At 49.3% G+C, this 24318-nt stretch overlaps 1 protein-coding gene across 1 annotated transcript; it reads right to left on the reverse strand.

Annotated features, from left to right (window-relative positions):
• Window positions 1-235: 235 nt before the first annotated feature.
• On the reverse strand, window positions 236-22471 carry URB2 (URB2 ribosome biogenesis homolog; the record flags this gene model as incomplete). The annotated part of the gene is made up of 9 exons (XM_079714130.1): window positions 236-674; window positions 4761-4900; window positions 6373-6460; window positions 9054-9296; window positions 11071-11181; window positions 12743-12903; window positions 15724-19039; window positions 20765-20941; window positions 22346-22471. The coding sequence occupies 9 exons, from the start codon at window positions 22469-22471 to the stop codon at window positions 477-479; spliced, it is 4560 nt and encodes a 1519-aa protein (XP_079570256.1). The 3' UTR covers window positions 236-476.
• Window positions 22472-24318: the final 1847 nt, after the last annotated feature.

Consider the following 24318-nt stretch of genomic DNA (forward strand, 5'->3'; position numbering starts at 1 on the left):
ATGTTCTGACTTGCCCAGCTCCATCGGAAGATGCGCTCAGAGGGAGGGCAGAAAAGCAGTGTTTCAGAATACGTCCCATGTTTCTTGAAGAACGTAAAAGGCAAAGATATTTCAATTGGGCTTCATTACACACCCATGTACCTGAAGTGAAAGAAACAAGTTCTACATAGTTCCTAGTGGGGAGAGGGGACCCCAAACCACTGGACCGAGACAAGAACCACATTTGGAATGGCTACAAGGGAGATCTGGCAAATTTTATTGAATTCGGGATCTATTTTCAGGATTCTATTGCAATACTTACTGCATTAAAAAAATGTTAAGAAATAGTGTGAAAAAATAACTGTAAAATGCAATACATATTATACAAACTCCAAAGGATTTTCCACGTGTTTCAATGCCACGAATTCAAGCATCTGAAGTCCTGCATCCTCCAGCTCTCTTGGACCTGGGGCCACGGCTGCACGTCCGTGCGCAGCTTAGACGGTGTATCTTCTCTCTCCCTCGTGCTTTGCCTTGTGGTACTTCACATAATCACTGTGCAGCTCCTTAAAGACGTCTCGCACCCCCGGCTGCAGCGAGGCCCGCAGGAACTGGATGTCGGACTCGATGCACAGGTCCAGGATGAGGTAGATGCCCTCCTGCAGGAGGTCTTTCACCGCCGGATACAAGGTGACCTGAGAGAGGGGGACACACTTCTCTGTGAGCACAAACAGGCAGGTGCCAGACCCTTGAGGCTCTGACGAGGGATTCCAGCTTCTGCCACCAACTTGAGAAAAGACATTCCTTTTAAAATGCCATTTTGCATGTAAGTTAAACAACTGACTATTCATAAACTTCTAAGTTTATATTTGGGGGAAACAGAGGCCAACTCAAGCAAACAAAAACCTGAGATGGAGTAAAACATTATGAAATCACAGGGGTAGCTTTGCTATTCAGTGAATGATGCCTCCGCACTTACCAGAGGCATTTAAAAACTTGAATCTTTAGATTTAAAAAATCTTATGGTAGCACTTCCCTGGTGGCACAGTGGTTTAGAACCCGCCTGCCAATGCAGGGGACACAAGTTCGAGCCCTGGTCCAGGAAGGTTCCACATGCTGCGGGGCAACTAAGCCCGTGCGCCACAACTACTGAGCCTGTACTCTAGAGCCCACGAGCCACAAGTACTGAGCCCAAGTGCCACAACTACTGAGCCCACATGCCACAACTACTGAAGCCCGCATGCCTAGAGCCTGTACTCCGTAACAAGAGAAGCCACCACAATAAGAAGCCCGCACACCGCAATGAAGGGTAGCCCCCGCTCACCGCAACTAGAGAAAGCCCCTGCGCAGCAACAAAGACCCAACACAGCCTAAATAAATAAATAAATAAATAAATTCATGGGGAAAAAAAATCTTACAGTAAGAGCCACCTGAACACTGTGTCATATTTTTCCTCGTGGCCAATCACGTTGGAAGCTCTACTAACTATGGGATGAGGGTAGCAATGTTGCCACCTCCCCTCAGAGCAGGGCAGGTAGGCAGTGGCTCTGACACTCTCCAATCGGATCCCTGATAGATCCCGTCACATGGCTCAGGGTCAGACGTGACTTATAATTACCACTTCATAGATATTTTTACTTCTTTCAACAATAACACAATGGGCCCTAAGTCCCTAACTGCCCCAGAATGGTTTAATCGGTCCCTGTGTCCAAAGATGCAAGCCTTCCTAAAAATCTGGGTTAACCAAAATCTGGGCCACAGCAGGAGGAGTGGCAGCCCAGCTCTGGCGTGGCTACATCGGCTACTGGCACAAACTTTCCAGATCAGAGATTCAGGCTGGTATGTGGACAAAGAGGCCAGGATGGCAGGCACTACTTACCCTGCCAGAGATGTCCAGGCTACAGCCGGACCCGGGCAGGGCAGAGTTTGCCCACTGCAGCAGCTGCAGCCAGAAAGCAGCAGCAAGGTTCTGGCCGACAGGCCTGGGGTGTGGCCAGTTCTTCACTAGCATCCTGATGACCTAGGAGTTCATGCCTCTCTGCAGACATGCAGCTTCTAGAGAGGATACATTTTATTAACTAGGAGAAGCATGACTCACCAAGGCAACCTCCAGGAGACAAGAGTCCTAAAGAGGCAATTTGTTTCTGCCCCTAAGATGATGTTGTTGTTCACAGATATGGTTATTTTCACACAATAGCTCAAAAAGCATTTGACAGATGATCATCTTAATTAAATTTTACTGTTTTATAGATGATAAGAATATTCAAGGGCCACAGGAGGAATGGGCTGTCTGTGATTCCATACTAAGGTATTAGAAAGGGAAAGAAAAAACGGACAAACTGAAAACAGAAGAAGTCCTTAACCTCACTGGCTGGGTGAGGGCTTGCTCATTCATTCACTGAATCACCACTCACTAAACATATAGTTCCGTTTCCAAAGGCAAAAAGAGACACAGTAATTTCCCCAGTGGCAGGACTGAGGTCTGAACTGGGCACCTGAGTCCAGATGTCACAGCCCTTTAGCTGGTGTGTCTCCTTGTGAAGTACAGCCCGGAGCATGGGGAGCGGGGAATGGGACAGCAAGGCGGGTGGGTGGTATCAGGACAACACAATCCCTCCGCATCTTTATGTTATAGACAGCTTATTTGGAAAACGGGGAAAAAGTCAATTTCTACAACGTTACGGTCACTGGCCAACGAATGGAAACATCTCTAAGTTAACCTAAAAGGACCTTAGACTAGGGGAGTAGTTCAAACTATTTACTCTAAGCTATTGATATAGAGGGATAGTTGTAAATCTGATCTACGGGTAAAAGAGAAGATAAAAGTGACCGTAACTTCCCTGACACGTCTCCAGGGTGACACATCTCTGCACAGAAGGAACAAGGTCTGGAGGAGCGGCTGCCCCTCCTGCCCGAGGCCGTCTCACTGTCATCGGCTCCAACCACCGAAAGACCTTTACTTACGCTGCCCGCTGCTGAAACACTTGCCATCTAGCCTGTAATTAAACTTCAACATGTCTTCCTGGTCTAGAAAGATTTATGGTTCTCTCAGTAGAAGCCTCTAATACATATGGAATACCTTCTTCATTCCCGATTTTAAAAACAAGTAAGAGTTAAAACGTAGACTGTCCTGCCAGTGGATTCTGGGATGGAACAGCCTCAGATAATTCCCAATGCCTTTGGCCTTCAAGATTAAAATTAAAAAATAACAGATAAGCATAAATTAGACACGAATAATGAGGCTGGCAAACCAGAGACTTTTCATAAAGTAAATCTCAGAAGAATAGTCAGTGACTTCAGGGTTCAAATCACAGCCTCCGCTCTTGGCCCTTGGGTAAGTGACATTGCTGTGTCTCATTTTGTTCTTCAGTGAAACAAAAAATCATGCCAGCTCGGACTTCCCTGGTGGCACAGTGGTTAAGAATCCGCCTGCCAATGCAGGGGACATGGGTTCGAGCCCTGGTCCGGGAAGATCCCACATGCCGTGGAGCAACTAAGCCCGTGCGCCACAACTACTGAGCCTGTATGCCACAACTACTGAAGCCCGTGTACCTAGAGGTGTGCTCCACAGCAAGAGAAGCCACCACAATGAGAAGCCCACGCACTGCAGCGAAGAGTAGTCCCCGTTCACCACAACTGGAGAAAGCCTGTGCACAGCAAAGACCCAACCAGCCATAAATAAATTAAATTTATTAAAAAAAAATCATGCCAGCTCATAGTCCAGCAAAAGCTCACACATTACTGACCTGACTGCTTGGGAAACAAGAAGATTTTATTAAAATGTTAAATAATTACAAGGAAACCAACCCCCAAGCCCATATCTCATTCAAAGGACGACCTGCAGGGGCCCTTGTATGCGGCCCCAGCTCCTACACACCCGCCCCCCGACCCGGCCAACCGTCTGCCCACGTGACGGGCATCTCCACTGGCTAAGGGATTGGGGCTGGGGCTGTGGAAACAACCTGAAGCGGGGTCAGGATGGAAGCTGAGGCCACACCAGGCTTTCTAAGGAAGCCCATTCAGACGACCCTCCCTTGAGAAACGCCAGCACCTCTAATGGAACACATTTAACCAGTGGCTCACCACTATTCTTATGAGATTTACAAAGGGGGGTATTCTATTGAGAGCAAGATAAATGATGTAACTGTATATCTATACCTGCACAGGAGGCAGATAATACACCTGAACACACTACTTTAAGAGTGTGACATTCCATTTAAACAAGTAAGACATGAAGTCTTGTAACGAACTTACTACACAGGTCACGCGGGGTCTTGTGGAATTGTGAAAATAGTACACTGACACTCTGAAGTGAGATCACTGTTGAAGAATGAATGAATTATCCAGAATACTAAGGCCAAAAGTCAGATTAATTGGGACCAGAGCGTTTAATCCAGTTGAACAAGTCTACCGTGATCTCCCCCAGGCCATCCGCCTGAGCGTCGGAGAGCAGCCCCACGAACCCCGGCACTGAGGGACCCCGGGATCCCTCTTTCTGCCTCCTGCTCTTGGACCGGGGTAACATTTCACCTCCCTCATGACCCCAGAGACTGAGCAAAACAGGCCCAGGGTTTGTGCCAGTGCAAGAAGAGACCTACCGGTGGCTGAGAGCCCCTGCGACCCAGGAACCGCCAGCGCCCTGCGCCTTCGTGCAGCCTGCACGGGGACCCTGCAGGGGCTGCAGCACACACGGGACAGCCGCCACCGCACAGGACCGCCAGGCCCCATGGGTCGCTGGCTGCACAGCTGGGGGGCCCTGCGACCGAGGACTGTGGGCTTACCTTCTGCGCCTCCATCACATACTGGGCCACCATAAAGGGGGAAAACACCCTGAACTCCTCGGCCCGCAGTGCCATGTGGCTGTACATCCTTTCCACGAGGCGGGCACACTCCAGCACCACTGGCAGGTCCTCTGCGCTTCCTACAGAAGCAAAGAGTTTCCAAACCGATTAGCTCAAAAGCCATGCGTTTTAACTCTTCCAATTTTACACTTTCAACATAGCCCCAATTATTCAAACCTTCCGTTATTTTTTTCCCACAGACTCTTTGATTGGCTCAATTTGAAGACAGAATTAGGGAGACAGGATGTGTCCAAATATTGATCTATATTACAGAAGGAAGGGCACTTACAATCCTCAACAGTCCATGGTTTTTTTAAGGGTCGGACTAGAATAACCAAGATTTTAGGGTGAAATCTAGGATTGCTATTGTATTTAGAAAGGAAAATATGATTCTAAAGATAAGATGGCCTAATTATGTCTTTGCCTCATTAAGTTTCAGAAACCATCTAGGATTTCTCCTTTATAGACAGGTATGAGACTCAACTATCATTACTAGACCTCTTGCTGCTTCCCAGGTTTATTTCTGACTCCTAGTTCCTCCCACCCTAAAGTGCCAGGATCATCCAGGCCTTAACACACGCCTCTCCCAGGGATTCTAACAGCCTGAAGTATCCCTGGAACCCAGGTTACATGCGCCCCGGCCCCCTCCAGCCAGGCCGTCACAGCAGTTGGGGAGGGACCCCAACTCAGCAAAGCAACCTCCCTGGTTTTCACTCAGCATAGTAATACACCGTTTTTATAAGATTCCAGAAAATGCAAACAAGCCTACGGTGACAAAAAACACATCAGTGGCTCCCTGGGGCTGGGGCTGGACCCCAAGAGGGCTCTTTCGGGGATGATGCAAATGCTCTGTGTTTTCACTGTTGGTGCTTCCCCGCATGAATTTACCCATCAAAACTCATTAAAGTATATACTTTAAACAGATGCAGTTTGTTACACATATGTTAGGCGTCAATGAACTTGACTTTTGGAATGCACGGTATAATATGCAAATTTCTAAATAATGAGACTCTACCCCGAATTAGAAATTTAGCAAGAATCAACAAACCTCCAGGCTGGAAAACAAGCTGTACACATAATTTATGTGATTGTCATATGGCAGCTTGTTTCATTGGTAAACAAACACAACCTTGCTGAGATGCAGCAGGAACAGTGAGCTGCAGGAACTCTGCCCCCATATACGATGAGCAATAAGCTGGCTCTACCACTGCCTGTTCCTCCTTAATCTCCCCATTAAACTATGAGCTCTGTAAGGGCAAGAATGGAATTGTAGACGCTTTTATATCCCCAGTAAATGAGAGTAAATATTTCCTGAATCTAGATACTTTTTTTTCTCCAGAAAAGAACTATTTCAATTAGGGGATGTCAAATGCATTCACTGCTGTGGATATAGTTAAAAAATGTCACAGTCTGAAATTTTTAAAATTGTTTTACGTGTTCATTTGATGAACACTCAACTGTGTGGTTTTATCTTCCGTAACATATGTGGCCAGAGACACCTGTAAAATAAACACATTTGAAATCTGTATCTGATACTGTTACTCTGAATTACCTTTGTCTTTCTGCCGCCCTTCGCGTATAACTGAACACACCAATCTATGAAAACAGTTCAAGAAAGAAGGGATGGCTTTCAGCATTACCTGCAATGACAGAAAAAAGAATATGAAAACATGTAGGCAACTGTTTATGTCAAGATCTACTTTAAAGGAGTTCACGTTTATTTCCTTCTTAACCGTATCTATCAGGACACTCAAAACAGTGTGGCAACTCCTCTTTGCCAGGATTTTCTAGGGAAATGCTCACCCTACTCACTTAACTCTTTTACATCCGTTTTCATGGTTCGGGGTGGGGCTTCCATGCTGCGTAACTTTAGGAATCTAATGAAGCAATCCTAGTTTAGAATTTGCTGAATCTGTCTTTTACTCTGTTAATGGTGCATTCTGGAAATGGGTAGAAATAAATAACAAAACGTACAGTAGCCAGTGTATTCAAGTATAATTGCCACTAGAGAAAAAGATTACATAAAGCAAATCCATTTAAAATGAGAAACAAAACTTCTCATTTTTTAGCAATGAAAAGGTCTGGCTGAGACTTTATCTTGAAAAATGATATGAAAGTTATAAAACAGGCTTCTTTTTTTTTTTTTTTTGCGGTACGCGGGCCTCTCACTGTCGTGGCCTCTCCCATTGCGGAGCACAGGCTCCGGACGCACAGGCTCAGCGATCATGGCTCACAGGCCCAGCCGCTCCGCGGCATGGGGGATCCTCCCAGACCGGGGCACGAACCCGCGTCCCCTGCATCGGTAGGCGGACTCTCAACCACTGTGCCATCAGGGAAGCCCAAACAGGCTTCCTTTATACTCAACCATTCTCAGATCATGATCAAAGCAATGCCCTGTCCAATAAGGCAGCCATGAGCCACATGTGGCCACTGAAATGTTAATTAATTAAAGTTAAAATTCAGTTCCTAGTCATACAATTCCACATTTTACGTAGTCAAGACACGTGTGGCCAATGGTTCCTGTGCTGGGTGGTGCAGATACGGAACATGCCTGGCCCAGGAGAAGTTCTACTGGGCGGCACTGCTCTAAGGCTCAGGGTGAACGAGGAGTGAATCAAGTGTTGGGACTCTTTTCTTTGGTACAGTTTATCCAAGCAAAGCCTGGAGAGCATAACACCACATTCTTTATGTCAAGTTATCAGCTTCAGCAACATGTTCAGAAAGAGGTCATTTTTGCCAAAGTATTCCAGGGCGTCATCACAATTCCAGAGGCCCCATCTTCCTCCTCTGCTATCACAGTGATTAAATGCACACAAATCCAGGGCCAGCCCATCTGAGTTCACACCCTGGCTTAATATGCAATCCCGGACAGAACACTGAACCTTTCTGTGCCTATTTCCTCATTTGCAAAGTGAGGATAATAACAGGTTGTCGTGAGGGTTAAATAAGTTAAAACATGTCAAGAGCTCAGAATGGCACCAGCTGCGGATCGCCCTGCCGGGGACCCTGGCTGGCTTCACTCTGTGCTGCTCCCTTCACATTTACCCCAGCCGATTCCAGCCGGGGGCCTGTATCAACCCCCATCCACCGCCCACACGGCCCAACGCGTGGGCCCCGCTCCCCTGAGTCTGCCCCGCGGGCAGTGAGTGTGAGCTGCCGTCGTAAGTCACATCCTTCTTTACTGCAATACCATGTCATTATCCTTGTCAATTCTCTCCTTTCATTAAATGGTCTAATTCTGCTCAATGGTCATTCCTCACTGGTTTTGCAGGAGATGCACACAGTTTTCCATCACTTTCATCAACTGCATGAAATCCTGAATCTTTTGCAAGATCTGCGGTGTCAGTTTATAATTGATTGATATTGCATTTACATTCTACGGTCACACAAAAATCTAAGAATCAGCAGAGATCTAACAACAAAGAACCTCACAAGATAGGCAGGGCCGAAGGCGATTCTTAAGTGGGGAGGACATTGGATGGAATGCTTAGTTTACCAGAGAATAATTTTTTTAAAAACTGCACTGCTGGCAGGTCTCCAACCTTAGAACGTTAAAACACTTAAAAATATTTGAACGTGCCTATGTGTATGTGTATCTGTCCTATTTATAAGTTCCCACGCTTCACACGTCTAGCAGAGGCACAAATGAACACCCGCCAAGGAAATCCAGTCTTGTAGCTAAAATTCAGACTCAGCTGGGTGACACTGGTCAAATCATTCAGCAGCTCTGAGCGTCAGTTTCTCTACCAATGAAATGGGATTGCCGCCGACTACACAGACTTGCTGTAGGGGTGAAAGGAGACACACAGCAAACGTTCAATAAATGGTGGCTAAACTGGAATCTTTTCTACGGGGCATTTGCTCCTAGTCTTATTTTATTTAAAAAGCAGCACACTGTAAAACCGGAACTCAGGATGGCTCACTCCCTATATGCAACTGAATTATAAACCCGAGAAGAGATCTAAGCCAGTGAGTGACATTTAAATATATGATCTGCAAAAACAGAATAATTTCTAATGGGCTTCCAGAAACACCCAGTACACAGGTATGTTCAAAGTGTCAGGTCCAACACAACCTGATGTGAAGGTCACATACTTCTGTACTTGAGAAACCACCTGGGCCCTAGAAATTACTTGAAGCCAAAAGTTTGCTTCGCAAATCATTGTTTTTCCCACACTGCTGCTCTTCTGAAGGATGCGTTTCCCTGCCCAGCAGGCGCCCTGCCCTCCTCACCTTTGGGTGACACTGCAGGATTGAGAAGAGCACGTTGTGGACCCGCGGGAAGATGCGCCCATAGTCGGGGGGCCTCAGGGCATCCAAGGGCACGGCCAGCAGGACACCGAAGGCCAGGCCAACGTGGTGTGGGTTGCTGATGGTCCCCTCCCCCTGCCTCAGCAGCGCAGCCAGGACGTCCAAGACGGGCCCGACCAGTGCCGGCGCCACGGGCTGTTCCCGACAAGCCTCTCGGGTCTGCAGCTACAGAGCGAGGAACGAGGGACAGAAGATGAAGGCGATTCTCCAGAGAAACAGCCCCAAACCCAAAATGACAGAGGGAAGAACGTCCAGACTCCAAAATGACCTGAGTGGTCACTGGGCAGTTCAAAGAGACAAGGAGACCAGCGTTCAACCCCCTGGGAGGGCACCTACTAGGGACGTTGCCATCTTGGTCCACACCCTCTGACAGATGCGCCTACCATGAAGAGAAGTAATTTCTCATAGAAGAGTTGATTCATCTACTTTCTCAGAATAAAAAAACTTCACATCACACACGTAACAATATTCTCCCAAAAAGATCCTTGGTTCTAAAATGTCTATAATTTTACTCCATTTGTTACATTTCATAAAGAACAGCTCTAGTTCAAGACATTCAATTATTGTTCTAAAGAATAAAGAAAAGAGACTGAAGTTGAGGGGTGGCCCGAAGTCTTACCTGGGTACCCTGGGCAAGCCCACCTGTGACAGCCCTCCTCACACGGCCAGCTGTAAACAGCACCCCAGCTGAGGCCGTCTGGGGCCTCTCACAGTGATCATCTTTTCTGGGTGCCCTGGCTGTGCTGACGCTGTGCTATCCCCTTTAGAGCGACCTAAACGCCTAGCCTGGTGTTTATATCCACGTGGCCCTACTATGCGCTCGGCCAACACTGACCAGGCACTGCTCTGGGCCCTATTCCCCCCTCCCCACCCTTCCTCCTGATGTTCCCCCTACACACCTAAGTACAAATGGGCTTTGTCCACTAATGCAGATTCCCAGGGAAACAACAAAGCAACAAAACAAAAGATCAGAGAAGAAAGCAATGTCTATTCTCTAGACCCTTTTGCCCTGAGAATATGCTAACCCAAGGCAATGCTCTCACGTAGCACAAGCTATAATCAGGGCTGATAATGATGGTCAAATAGGCACTGCTCTTCCGAACCCAAGTCTGGGAATACTGACACCAGACTTTTTTTTTTTGTGGTATGCAGGCCTCTAACTGCTGTGGCCTCTCCCGTTGTGGAGCACAGGCTCCAGACGCGCAGACTCAGCGGCCATGGCTCACGGGCCCAGCCGCTCTGTGGCATGTGGGATCTTCCCGGACTGGGGCACGAACCCGTGTCGCCTGCATCGGCAGGCGGACTCTCAACCACTGCGCCACCAGGGAAGCCCCCCCACCCTTTTTTTTTTGACACCAGACTCTTTTGAGGGCAGGAACACAGACAGTGCCCACCGGAACCAGGCTTTTGTTCTAATGAAACAAAAAGTCACGTGACCACTGTGTATGTGCACACGTGCCAAAATTTAACGTCTGCATGGGATTAACAATCGTCTATCTGCAACGTTACTATCCTAGACCCATTTTTTTTCTCACTGAATCGTCACTTAAACACACATATTCCTACACGTGAATGAATGCACTGAACTGCCCACAGAATTTCGTGTGGACACAGAGAGGCCCGGGACTCCTTCTCCTGGCACCTAATTTAAATGGAAGCCTGCTGTGGGCACCACGTTTCTTCCATTACGGACCACGAATGCTTTCTGACACCCAAGGGCCTTCATATCACATCTACTGATGACACTACGTGTGCAGCCAGACAGAGGTGCTGCCTGGACACCCAGACAGAACAGCAATGTGGTGATAGCCTTCTTCAGGACACGGCCCCCGGAAACACACTCTGCATAATCAAACCAGAGCGTGACAGAAGCAGAAGTGCTGCCCCGTCTGCACGTGAAAGGCAGGGGCAGGGGGACGCACAACCCAGAGGTACTCACCATTAGAGCCACGACCATCTGTGGGCACGCACGCCAGAACAAACTGGCCTTCTCGCCACCAAATGGGCAGTTCAAGAGCAACTTGACCAACGTCAGAGCCGACAAAACAGCCTAGGGGACAAGGGAAAACACTCAACAGCGAGAGGAACCAGCTGTCTCGGGAAGCCCAGCTCGGGAAGCAGGCTGGTCACTGGTGCTGCGACAAAGCAGAGCCCGTTAGAGCCCCGTGCTGGGGCAGGGACGAGGCCCAGCTTGGGACAAGTCCCGAGGGTGGTGCCCTTCACGTCACCTGCGGGAAGAAATGAGCAAGGTGAGCAGACTGCGGCAAAGGAGGGGCCTTCTCTGTAGCGTCTCACTAAGCCGAACACGTAAATGTGCCAGGATGGTGAAACACAAGAGGCCACGGCGATCTAATCAGAGGCCCATCTCGTCAAGGTGGCATCGCAAGAGGAGGATGCTGTAACTCACCCGTGAGAACCGCACGTGTGTAGGGGTGAAAGGAAACACGGACAACGTGCAACAATTAGACCGGGTGCCGGGATGACAGGTGACGGTTTCCGACCATGGGAAGGGAGGGGAAGGGACTCAGTGACCCGTGCTGGGCATCTCTCAGCATCCGCTTCATCCACCGGCCCCTTCCTCTTGCCCCTAACGCTGCAGAGCCCACACCACGAAATCCTGGCTTCTGCCCTTTGCTCCCTCTGACCACACCCCCCACCCCCAGCAGGAGCTCCGTGTGTCTCCCAACCAGGGTCTGCTGGCTGGCGCCCCCATCCCCCCATCTCCTGGCACTCACCTGCGCTTGCGCTGTGCACGCACTACCCCCTCCCTGTCCACCCAAAGCCTCTCCACCTCTGACCTCAGCTCAGCCTCACCTCCTCCACGACTCTCCTCTGACCATCTGACGGCTTACGTAGAAGTTTATGGTTCGTCTCCCCTGGCTTGCTGAAGGGAAGCCCAGAGGCCTTCTCGAAGCTGAGCCCATCGTGCTGCACACGCACAGTGAAAACTTCCAGAGGCAGGAGGGTGGCAGCAGAGATGGGCCTCGTGCTCACACGGAGGAGATGTGAGTCCTCCCTGCTGCCCCCAGTCTGCCCTCTCCAGCTCTCCTCCCACCCAAAGCAAAACCCAGCTCCTGGGTGCCGATATTTACCAGCAATCAAGAAGCCACGCGTATGGCAGAGAAAGCTCAGAACCAAAAGGCCTGGGCCGCCACCCTGGGCCCAGACAGTGAGCTCCCAGCCTTCCTCCACCTGTGCAAGCAGGGACAGCCTCTGGCCGGTCCAGCTTTCAAGGCCATTCAGGGGACCAAACTCGAGCACATCAGCTCTGCACAGAGGCTCCCAGACACACAGGCCGAGTGACAGTGAGGGGCTTCGTTAGCAACTACCAAACAGACTAGGGGGCTAAGGACCAAAGGGCAGCTCGTCACCTTCAAAGAGCCTCAAATGGGACCCAGGCTATGTGACCAAACCAAGTAAAATCAGAAGTACGACGTGAGAGGTCTCACACAATGGATGTGAATGTAACTTTTTACGTGTCAGTATAGGAGTACGGATTGATTTTGCACGTTTGTTTAGTTTCAGCGCTGACACCGCATGGCAAGTAACTTTTCCCATTGAAGCCCATATCACTTACGTGCTGCCACGCAAGAGAGAAAGGAGCAACCCACCTGCAGATCTGCTCTCCACATGTTACTGACGTCCAGTCCCTGGAGGATACTCTGCAGCGCCATCCGGAAGTCCTCTGTCGTCCCAACCTCTAACATTTGGGTGAACAAGGCTACCAAATGAGGCTCTATCTCCTCAACTGCCTGAACCGGAATCGCAGGATCTGCAAGGAAAACAAAACTGCTCTGATAGACAAGGGGCAGGTGAAATGGTGTGCAGCTGCTAAACGTCAGCATCTCAGGGACGCAGAAACGGTGATGGTGCAGGTCAAAACTGCAGGGCACATTCACAGCATGACACCACCCTCTCACACCCAGCACCTGTGCCCTGCCCATGGCACCTGTGCCCTGCCCGCAGTACCTGTGCCCTGCCCGTGGCACCTGTGCTCTGCCCGCGGCAACTGTGCCCTGCCCGTGGCACCTGTGCCCTGCCTGCGGTACCTGTACCCTGCCCATGGCACCCGTGCCCTGCACCCAGCACCTGTGCCCTGCCAACAGCACCTGTGCCCCGCCCACAGCACCTGTGCCCCGCACCCAGCCCGGAGAAAAGCCCAAGAGAATGAGGAGGAGGACGACGATGTCTATCAGGGCTTATCTCTGGACCATGGGAGACAGGTGACTAGCACTTTCTTTATACTCTTTTTCTACTTTGCTTATATTCTTTTATAAAATCAATAGGGGCACAGGGGTGGGCTGGTGCTTTTACACAGATGGGGATGTTCAAGAGATGGAAAGAACCCCAAGCTTGCGGGGACTGCCCGCTGCAGTCACCCAGCTGTTCCCACTTAATGCAGGACAGCCTTCTGAAGTAAACCCAGTGTCCCCAGGTTTCATCAGAGAGCCCACGGTTAGGGAGTTCAAGTCCCTTTACAATCTGACTCCAGAGTAACTTTCCAGCCCCGTTCCAGCCAGCAGACTATCCCACACTGCAGAAAACACTCCTACGCCCCAGTCTTTGCTTACGGGGGGCGGGCGGGACCAAGGTTTCGAGAGAGAACATCTAGGTCCAAGTGTTCCACAAACTGTAAGATCCTGGATGCAGGACCTCTCTGGGCCTCAACTCCCTCATCCGTGAAATGGGTAGAACAGCACCAACTCCTGCGGTTGGCAAATCAAAGAAAGGGCACCGCAGACTCCCAGCCCTGGAAAGCTGAGCGTCAGCACTGCCACCTTACCCGCCCTCCCTCCACCCACCTCCCATGGCCGAAGCCTCGCCTGCCTGCACAATCCACCGTTCTGGTCATTTCAGAGCCTTTCCTCACCCTGTGACTCAGGTAACTTGTGTGAATGTCTGTTTACTAAATTAGACAAGTCCAAATCAACAGCTCATTCATCTCCAGAGGAGGACGCAGTTCCACATATATACGAAGCGCTTTTAAAACTGATGGGTTCTTATAATTGAACTGAGGCAGCTGATTCTCCTGTCAGAGAGCATTTCTTACAAATGCTCATTCTTCTGAGCTGAAACCTACCTGCATCACCCCCGAGGACCCAGATGGTCACCTTAACCCTCCCTCTCCCAGCCCAAAGCCTTGGGCCACTCCCCCCTTGGCCTTTGCTCCAGACCTCCCACCACCCTGGTCCCTTCTCTAGGCCCAGTCTAGCAGCTCAGGTGCCTGAGGCCTGGGCCCTGGGGCAGTGCTCAGGCCTGCGGTCTGGGGGAGCAGTGGGGTGGCTGGCCTCACCCCCGACCGTGGCTCTGCCCCCAAAGTCAAAGGTACCACCAGTCCAAGGACACACAGTTAGGACTTAGGGGCCACCTGCACTGCAGGGATAAAGGCGGACACTGCATTCTGTCTAACGAAGGGGCAGGGGGGTCAGAGCTTCGGACCACCGGGGGCCATATCTCAGGACGTTCGTTTAGAATGCTCTAACCAGTGTTAACAGAGGACTGAATTTCAGCCCCCGTTACGAAGGTGACGCCATTCCCTAAGACGGCAGCTGACAAGGTGAGACAGAACACGTGAGACCGAAGCCTTTCAGTCAATCCACAACCAGGGCTGATCAGAAAGGGGGGCAGCAGAGTGTCCTTCGGGCTACAGCACCCCAGCCCTGGCCTTGGCCCAGGCGGCCTTGCTTCCTACAGGAGCCCAGTGAACACCTGTGTATGCTGTGATGGCTGGGCGGCTGGCAGACTCCCCAGCCCCAGCTCAGAGGACTACCCTAACTAGCCTCCACCGCAGTACCAACCAGACAAGAAGAAAATGGACCCACGCCAACTGGGAACAGTGCCACCTTGATGAGCTCAAGTTAGGGACGGACCCTAGCCTGCTAACCTCTGACCTCAGGGACAGCAGGTAGTGACTGTCCTGCTGGAGAGAATGAAGACGCCGGCTAGGTTTTCAGTCCTGATGAGCTGGCCTGCAAGGGTGACATCCGAGTACAACACTGCAATGACATCACAGGCTGAGCCTCTGTCCAATCAGCACCCACGGCCCCACGACGCCCCGTACCACTGACACCTGCGGGACGATGTCCTGCCCTCAGGGAATTTTATGAGGTTCCCTATAAGTTAAGTCACTTGGAGTTTTGAAAAGTTGGCAGATTTTATCTTTCTGAAGTCCACTGATGGCGCTGAAGATCTGATACTGAAGGGCCTACGAATAAAGATGAAACTATCTATGTTGACCTCTGGGGCCAGGACAGAAAAAGGCTAAAACAGAGAGGAGTGGTTCAAAACTATAAACTAGAACAATCTCCAAAATAAGTGACAAACTGAAGTGCAAAACAATATACCTAGAAGGCTGCTGTTTGTCTAAAAAGCAGGTAAAACAACTGTGAAGGTAACTGCTTACAGGTGCAGAGAAGGCAGACGCCAGAAACGAACTCCGGGGAGGGAGAGTTTCTCCCAGCTCATCGTGTGGTACCTTCGGAAATGCAGACCTGCTCCAAAAAGGAGGGGGAGCAACTCACCTGGCTGCCGCTTAGCGACCTCTCACCAAAAGCTCTACAGTACAGAACTAGCTCAAGAGAAAACGTCTCACCTGCAAGGACTTTTCTCACAGATTGAAACACGGAGGTAAACACAGACTCCTTCTGGGGGTGCAGTTCTGGGGCTAACAAGAACAGAGTCAAAAACTGCACAGCTGCCTGGAGAGATGGGGTGTCTCCTGCTAGAGCTGGGAACTCCGACAGGGTCTGAGAGTAGACAGCCTGGTAGAGGGCGGCATGGGGCAGCAGCATGTGGTCCTTCCCTCCGGGAACTTCCGTCCCGCCATGCCCGGAGCACAGGGCCACCTCGGCCTCCAAGAGCGAGGCGACCGACGAGAGGATGAGGGGCGGGAGGCGGCGGCCCCAGGCCCCGCAGAGCTGGAGCACGGCCCCCGCCTGCAGCACGGCCGCCTGCAACAGCTCGCGCGGTGCTTCCAGGGCCTCGTGCTGCTTCTGCTCCTTGACCAAAGGCCCCAGCACTTGGCACAGCTTGGTTAAGGACACCAGAAGGAGCTGCTGGCCCAGAGGTGTCTGATCTTCCGACCCTCTGCCTGGAGTTGCTTCAGGGCGCGGTTGGGACCTTGAGAGGAACGTGAGGATTTTCCCAAAATTGAGCCCCGGGCTGAGGTTCCTCTGGAGGAGCATCTGCAGCGGCTGTTCTAAGAATGTCCCCACCACCTGGAGGAATTCCAGCCAAGAGGGGTCATCTACATCCACAAGAAACCTCCTACTGGCTTTGAACAAGGAGGTCAGCGTGATCTCAAAGATGTCGCTAACGTACATGACCCTGAGCACCGACTGGGCGCTCTTCCCTCTCTGCAGGTAACCGAGAAGCCGGTAGCACGTCATCAAGAACCTGAGGGTCAGCGAGGGGGAGCAAGAACTGCCCAGCATGGTGCTGGCCACGGACAGCAGCAGGAGAACACAATGCACGTGGTGGGGGGGCGGGAGGCTGTCCAGCTGCAGAGCAGAAAGAACCTCCAAAAGCTGAAGGATGCTCTCTAGCTGCTCTCCTTCCAGCTGGACGGGGGAGTCCCCCCTGGCCAAGGAGAGGAAGTTTTGGGCGATTCCTCCCCTTGGCTCTACACCTTCAGATCCGACCTCTGGAAATCTGCTTTCCCCGTGAGCCACGACCACATCATCCCCTTCAAAAAGCCAGGGCAGCTGCTGGCGGAGAAGCGCAGGGCCCCTCTGGGCGCCGGCACACAGGATGCCGGCGCAGCTCGTGGTCACACGCAGTAAGAGCGCAGAGTGGAGGGACTGCATTTCAGGGAGGACAGGGCTGTGCAGGACGGCCTTCGATATTTCTTCAAGTGTGATGTCTGGCTCCTCCGCCGCCGGGCCTTCCTGGGCTTTGCTCATTGGCAAAGTTCTCAGCAGGACGCCGGCCAGGTACCGCAGGTCGTCTGGACAAAGATAGGATGCTAAGATCGTGAGATTGGACACGACCAAGTGCCAGTGGGCGACGGGGTAGGTGAGCGCACTCACTGTCCCCACCTGGCCGTCCCAGGAGGCCGTCGTCCCCCGGGTCAGGCTCACTCTCCCGGAGCCCAGGATGTAGGCGGCATCGTGCCTCAGAGCGAGGAGCGCTTCTTCAGACTGGACGCTCACTTGCAGCAAGGTGTTTTTCATCCTCTGCAGGTGGAGCTGCTCCAAGCAGTACCTGCCGAGGGAGTCGGACTGAGCCGCAAACTCCTCTATCTCCTTCCACTGCCTGGCCTCCACGCCCGGGAGCAGCGGGGGGAGGCTTGAGGTCTCCGGGGCGGTGCCCGCGAGGGCCCCGGGCTCAGAGTGATACAGGTCGCAGCTCAAGCCCAGCACGGTGTCCACCTGGGCCCAGGTGTGGGCGAGCAGGAGCGCAGAGTCACTGACCCTCTGTCGCCAGGGCTCGGGCACCGAGGGCTGGGGCTTGCAGAGGAGGTCCAGCAGGGGCTTCACGAGGCCCCGCAGCGTCTCGTCCATGGTGCGCCACGTGCGCCTGACCACGGGCAGGGGCGAGTCGCCATCCAGGCTCCGCGCGTGGACCATGACGCAGTGCAGCAGTGAGCTCAGTGACAGGGACTTCAGGGCCATGTCCATGTCACCCTGCAAATCAGGCAGGACCAGAGACTGGAACCTCTCCAGGATGAGGGCCCAGGCGTCCAGGACCTGGTTCGGGGGCAGATCTGGGAGGCACTCGCGGAGCACAGCAGCGGGGCCCGCAGACAGCACGGGCAGTCTGAGCGCCTCGGCCGCGGGGCGACAGATCACCTCCAGCACCTCCTTGAACAGCCGGGGCACCTGCCGGAGCTTGGCGAATGTCTGGAAGAGCGTGTGGATCAGCGCCTCCTGGGCTTTCTGGGTCCGCAACTCTGTGACTTCTGCATCGATCCAAGCTGAAGCCAACAGGTCATCCAGGTCTGGCTCCAGAATCAAATGATTCAGAGACAGCAAAACCTTGAGGCAGCGGAACCAGGCTGGCACAGGGGCCTGCGGATGGTTTAGCAGCATCTCGGCCAGACGGCGGTAGAAGTGGAACTGAGTCTCCCCGTGGCGAATTCGGTCAGTGGCAATGTTGTAGATGGTACTACCGGCCACTGAATTTAGCAGCTGTTCCAAGGCCAGGAGTTCCATGGTCCAATCAGATGCAGACAGGGCCTGCAGCTGCTCCTCTCGCAGGTGGGAAATCCTTAAGCAACCAAACAGCCGAGGGAGCACCTTGAAGCAGAGCAGCCGGTTCCCCTCCTTGAGGTAAGAATCTACAAAGAGCTTGTACAGCAAGGCCACGGAGTTGGCCACCACAGCAGCCTGAAGGGACGGTTCACAGTAGCCGGCATCCACCAGCCTGGCCATCACGGTGCCCAGGGGTGCTAGGAGATTCTTCATGGCCCCCATCTTCGTGTCACCTTGCTGCTGGTCCAAGAGCTCCTCTTTGTAGGAAGGGAGCAGCTCGGCCTGAAAAGCTCCACCTCGAAGCACGGCCTCAATCTGACTCCTAATGTCCCGGCTTAGCGCCGGCCGCAGCTGGCCCTGGCCAGCCTGGGTCCATGTGCCTGCCAAGAGTAAGTGTCTCAGGACCAGGCAGGGCTGGAGCAAGTGTGTGGTCACCTCCCCAAAGGCGCGTCTCGGGTTGACCTGCTGCCGCTGAATCGAGAGGTAAAGGCCGAGGGTCAGGTGAAGAACCTCGAACAACTGGGGCATCACGGCTCCCGGCTGCCTACAGGCCGACCAGCACAGCTGGCTCAGCAGGTCAACCGTCAGCTCCTGCCTGGCCGTGTACATGACAGCAAGGGCGGGCGTCGAGAGGATACCCTGGCAGCAGCTCAGCACAACACAGATGCTCCTCTGAGATCCCAAGAGAGCGAACTCAGCCATCCTCTCATTGATGATCTGAGCATTAAGAAAGAAAGAAAACTCATCACTGACCCTAAACCCACACGTACACACAAAAAATACAACACGATCAGTGAACTCACTCCTTGCCCTCATCTGAATGAGAAAGAAATGCCCAGATTCGCACATTTAAATGAACTTGGCATTTCCTTAGCGCACCAAAGGAAGGCAGAGGACCTGTCTTAACTCCTACACATCCATCTCCTACCAGTATAAACTTGGGAGGGGCTCAGTGCCTTTGTAAATTTGCTGTCCTTTTTTAAAGAGCAGAGTTTTATAAGGCTTAAACTCCAAAGATTTCACTTTTTCTTAGATCCTAAACCTATAATTCAACTTAGATGCTACAGGTAGATGGACAGTGGCCTTGGGTTATGATCCTGTGGTCCAAAACACATTTTTATAATCAGTCATACTGTTTGTATTTAAAAAGCCAAAGCAAAAGGCATTCTTAAAAGAGGAAAATAAACACTGCCAGTTACTACTTAACATACAGCAAACCCACAGTCTATTGCTTCCAAAATTCTGAAATTCACAAACACCAGAAATTATGAGGGCCAGACAGGTTCCAAAGTTCACTTATAGGCTAAGTGACTTGCTCCCAGCCTTACGGCATCTGAGAATCAAATTTATCCTAGGTGTTAAGTTAGCAGTAGCCCAAGGACACAGGTGTGTTTATTTCCATCCGAGTAACTGCTGGCTCTGGAAAAGCCGAAACAAAGATATCACATACTTAAATGCCAGCACACTTACTACAGTGATCTCCAAATTTTTCTGATTATACAACTTTTTCCACACTTATACCTGATAAGGTTATAAATTATATGTATGCACTATAGTACTAGTATCTTATATAATTATAAAGCATACATAGAAATTAAAGTGACTTTTTAAAAAACATATAGAGATGTAAGATTTTCTTCCCACACTCCCAAAGAACCATTCAGAATAACCCACTTTGGTGACCACTGGTCTATCATTTTAAAAAGTGACATAATTTAGAGCATAATTTCAAGAACCACTAAAGCCTATGAACCATCAGGCATCAACCATTTAATTCTTCTGTTCCCAGCCTCTACTGCTTTTCTCCTCCTGCCCACACGCTCTTGTGGGTGAGGCTGCAGCATAGAGCGCAGGCTCTGCCATCAGACAGATGGAGGTTCAAATCCCAGTTCTGCCACGTACTTGTTGTGTGACTTTCGGCAGGTTACCTGGCCCACGCTCAGTGCTCATTATTCGCGCTTTTTATTGTCACCAGCTATTCTCACAGTATTTCAAAATACTCAGTATTGACAGTGAAGTTCAAAATCCCGACCTGAGACTTCAAAATCACTGAGTCAAAAACCTTTGAGGAAATTCTCATCCAGATTTTGGCCTTTGACCTTCCCCCAGTCCAGCAGAACGGTGAAAAAAAAAAAAGTCATAAAGTAGCATCATTTGCTGGCTACCTTTTCCAACTAAAAAGGTAATTAACCACTTTACGAAAAAGTTCTAAGCTTTTCATAATATAAAGTGCTTACCATGGTGTAGAGCATATGATATGCATTCAATAAATATCAGTCATTATTATAACTCTAAAAATACTATTTCTTTCTCCTCCCCTACTTTGATATTTTCTGTATTTTCATATAATTAACCATAAGACAAATAAGCCTCCAGCATTAACAGGAAATCAATAGAGATACATGCAACACTTATAGGATAACACAGGAAACTGTTAATTACCTTGATGAGGGAAATCTGAAGGTTAATTGTCTTTCCATTCTTGAGGAGATTCTGCAATTTTCTGCTATGTAGAATGTTATCCATATAGATCCAAAGCCTTTCAACAATGTCTTCCTTCAGTTCAAGTTTTTTCTTATAAAACGCAACCAATGACTGTCGTGCCCAATCAAGTAATACCTGAATTTGGAATATACTTTAAAAATAAACGAATTTCTTTACCAAGAAAGAAAGACACTGGACATTTATAGGGACATCCCATGCATAACCAAATACAATTGCCAGGGGGGGAAAACTCTCCTTTAAAACTTATCTTTGGTAACATTATATTACGTTTTGGTGTCTTAAAATATTTATTATTAAAGAACCAATCACAAAAACTAAGCGTGTCTTCATCTGGGGCCAATAAAAAGTTTCAAGAGAAACGGTTTCTTCTAACTAATTGCTTCTAAAATTTAGAAGTTAAAAGCACAACAACAATTGCTCAGAATGGCCACAAAAGGAATGACACACAAAAGCAAAAATGCAGAGTCAGAAGACCAGGGTTTGTGTCCTGGCTTCTCGAGTTAACTGCAGCTTCATCCCTAAACCTATCTACCCTGTTCAGAAGACAGAGAGTCTTCTATGAAATGATTCACAAGTGCTGTATTAAAAGGAGGGCTGGACATAAACAGTTTCCATTATTGTGACGTGTTTCCTTATTCATAAACACAAGGAAAGGTGGTGAGGCTTCAGCTCAGGACACCAGAACTGTCAACAGCAGCATGAATAGTGACAAATGCTAAAAGGAAAAAACTCTCTCTGGAGAAGGGTAGTGGAAACCTTGATGAAATTGCCTGCCACGGCTGCCAGGTCAAGCAGCCAAAATGATTCTCAGGTGCAGCCAGATTGAGAAACTACTCGCTCTGCTAGTGCTCTATATACTGGATCTCATCATTTCAATGGCTGTAATCCACCTGACACATTTTGTGCTGCTTAATACTAGCAAATGAGTGTCTAACTGCATGAGCTCATCGTCCTGGTGTCTCCATTGTATTAACTGTTTTTCTTAGTCAGATAAGCTTGAGAAATGTTAACAAAGATCTATGTCTTTCTCGGTTCCTAATCCGTTTCTAATCTATCGGTTTCTAATCTATTTCCCCTCAGTTTATTACAAATGCCAAAGCTTCTCTACTTCCAGCCTTCGATTCATCAAGTTCCAAAGACGTTTAACAAAGCACCAACAAGAATTGCTTATGGAGCATCACTTAGGATTTACAAACAAATGAAGCTGCCAACAGACTCAGAACTTAACTTCTGTAACCTAAATCCTAATTTGCTCACTGATGCACATACTTAATTCGGAATATAAGAGATGTCTCCAAACATAAAGGAAATGCTGAGGTTTTGTAACAGAAAAACTTTGTTAATGTAATACCTAACTACATACTTTTTCTCACTGATAGGACTTTTAACTTTCTAACCATGTTTCCTTCCCCAACCTTTTCACTAATCTTTTAAAATTTTAACTAAATGTCAATATGCAATTTACATAAGTGATCATTAGTTTAGGTTGTAGAAATGTAACTTTCACATTAAACTTACTTGTTCTTTATTTGGAAGAACACACTGATGGGAAATCCAAGCAAAGTGAGCTAGTTTTAGTTTATCTTCCCAGGAAGTTGTCTTGCTTTTAAGTTTTAGAGAAATGCCAGAATAAACAGCAGCCATTGCTGCGCTTTACCTACAATTTAAAGCAATGGAAAAAATTTATATTTTTTTAATATAAAGGACCAAAATATTAAGGTCAAACTTAATAGGCAGCAAAAAATGAACACTATGTACCTTATTGTCTACATAACTTATACTCCTTTAAAAATATTTTTCTAATGAATTAAACACTGTTGGGCAGAAGTTTATACATAAGATGCTTGAGTCCATGAGTTTCTTGGAGGAAATTCAAACAGAAGATGGATTACACACACACGTACAAGTATTCCTCCTGTGATCAAACATCACATCCTCAGAGGTCAGTGCGCAGGAATTCAATGGAACAAAACCCAAAGTGTTCAAATTACTTGTGAAAAGATTCGTTCACACATGGTTTTAGATTGAAAGAGTTGTTTCTGCAAAAATATTCTAATACATACTATAGAGTATATACTAGGACCCACCCCCACTGAACAGTTTAAAAAGATAAACAGGGTTTCCCTGGTGGCGCAGTGGTTGAGAATCTGCCTGCTAATGCAGGGGACATGGGTTCGAGCCCTGGTCTGGGAGGATCCCACATGCCGCGGAGCAACTAGGCCCGTGAGCCACAACTACTGAGCCTCCGCGTCTGGAGCCTGTGCTCCGCAACAAGAGAGGCCGCGATAGTGAGAGGCCCGCGCACCACGATGAAGAGTGGCCCCCGCTTGCCACAACTAGAGAAAGCCCTTGCACAGAAACGAAGACCCAACACAGCAAAAATAAATTAATTAATTAATAAACTCCTACCCCCAACAACTTCTTTAAAAAAGATAAATAAGCAGTATTTGGAAACAGTAATATTTCTCCAAGTACAAAAGAAATACAGTATAAACCCAGTCCCAGCAGATACAATGTTTTTTCAGCTGCAACAGTAACTTCATAAACTTACCAACACACACTGCTTCTAAGACTCTACAGAATATAGTTACACGATTAACGCTGATAGAATACAATTACGAATAAAGAAGGAACACAAACATACCAACCACCTATAATCCTATAAAACTGAGGTAAATGTAGCTTTGAGTTTCCTAAAAGCCATAGTAAAAAGGGGAGAACGTATCAGGTTAAGTCATTTTCATTACATAAAAGTAAACAAGTCAGTTCCTCAAGAGAGAAAGTTTTTCATGATACTTAACACTGAAATAAAATTATAGTAAATAACAACAAAATAGGACCGATAAAATACCGAGAAAAGATCGCAGCCCCGTGATTCCAATTTAAATACTGTCAAACCAAAACAATTTGCTATCCTGAGAACTGGATCGCTGGATTTTTAAAATCTAAGGGTTCTGAAATCCTACAGACCTACCCTCAGAACTAATTCTCAATAGGGATCTTTACAGGGAATGAGCGAACATCGGATGAAAGACAGTTAGGTTCCGCACGGTACCCTTCACTCTATTACAGAGGCCAGAACAGTCAAATGCTGTCAGTCTTCCTCTTTGTCAAAACGTCCAATATCCATTCAACAGCTACTAATTTAACTTCTAAATTCAATGTTATACACCCATCGCGACAGCGACAAAGTACTTTAAAAGTATCTGCAGAACTGGCTACAAAGACGCCCCATACACCCTCCCGGATCTGTCAACCTTGGGCCCTCGGTGCCCGCAGCGATCCCTGCGAGCGGGCGTGGAAAGCCCGGTGCGGACCGCAAAGCCGCGTCCGTCCTCGCGCGGCCACGCTAAACCCTGCGGAACAGAAGGAGGCGAGCAGCCAGGAGCGAGGCGAGAGGCCGCCGGAGGAGCAAGCCAGCGTGGGAGGGCCGTGCCCAGGTAGGGAGCTCACCTGGAGGTACCTGGTCACCTGGGAGGGACCGCGGGCGG

Source organism: Hyperoodon ampullatus (assembly GCF_949752795.1).
Source record: "Hyperoodon ampullatus genome assembly, chromosome: 1".
NCBI classification, from domain to species: Eukaryota; Metazoa; Chordata; class Mammalia; order Artiodactyla; family Ziphiidae; genus Hyperoodon; species Hyperoodon ampullatus.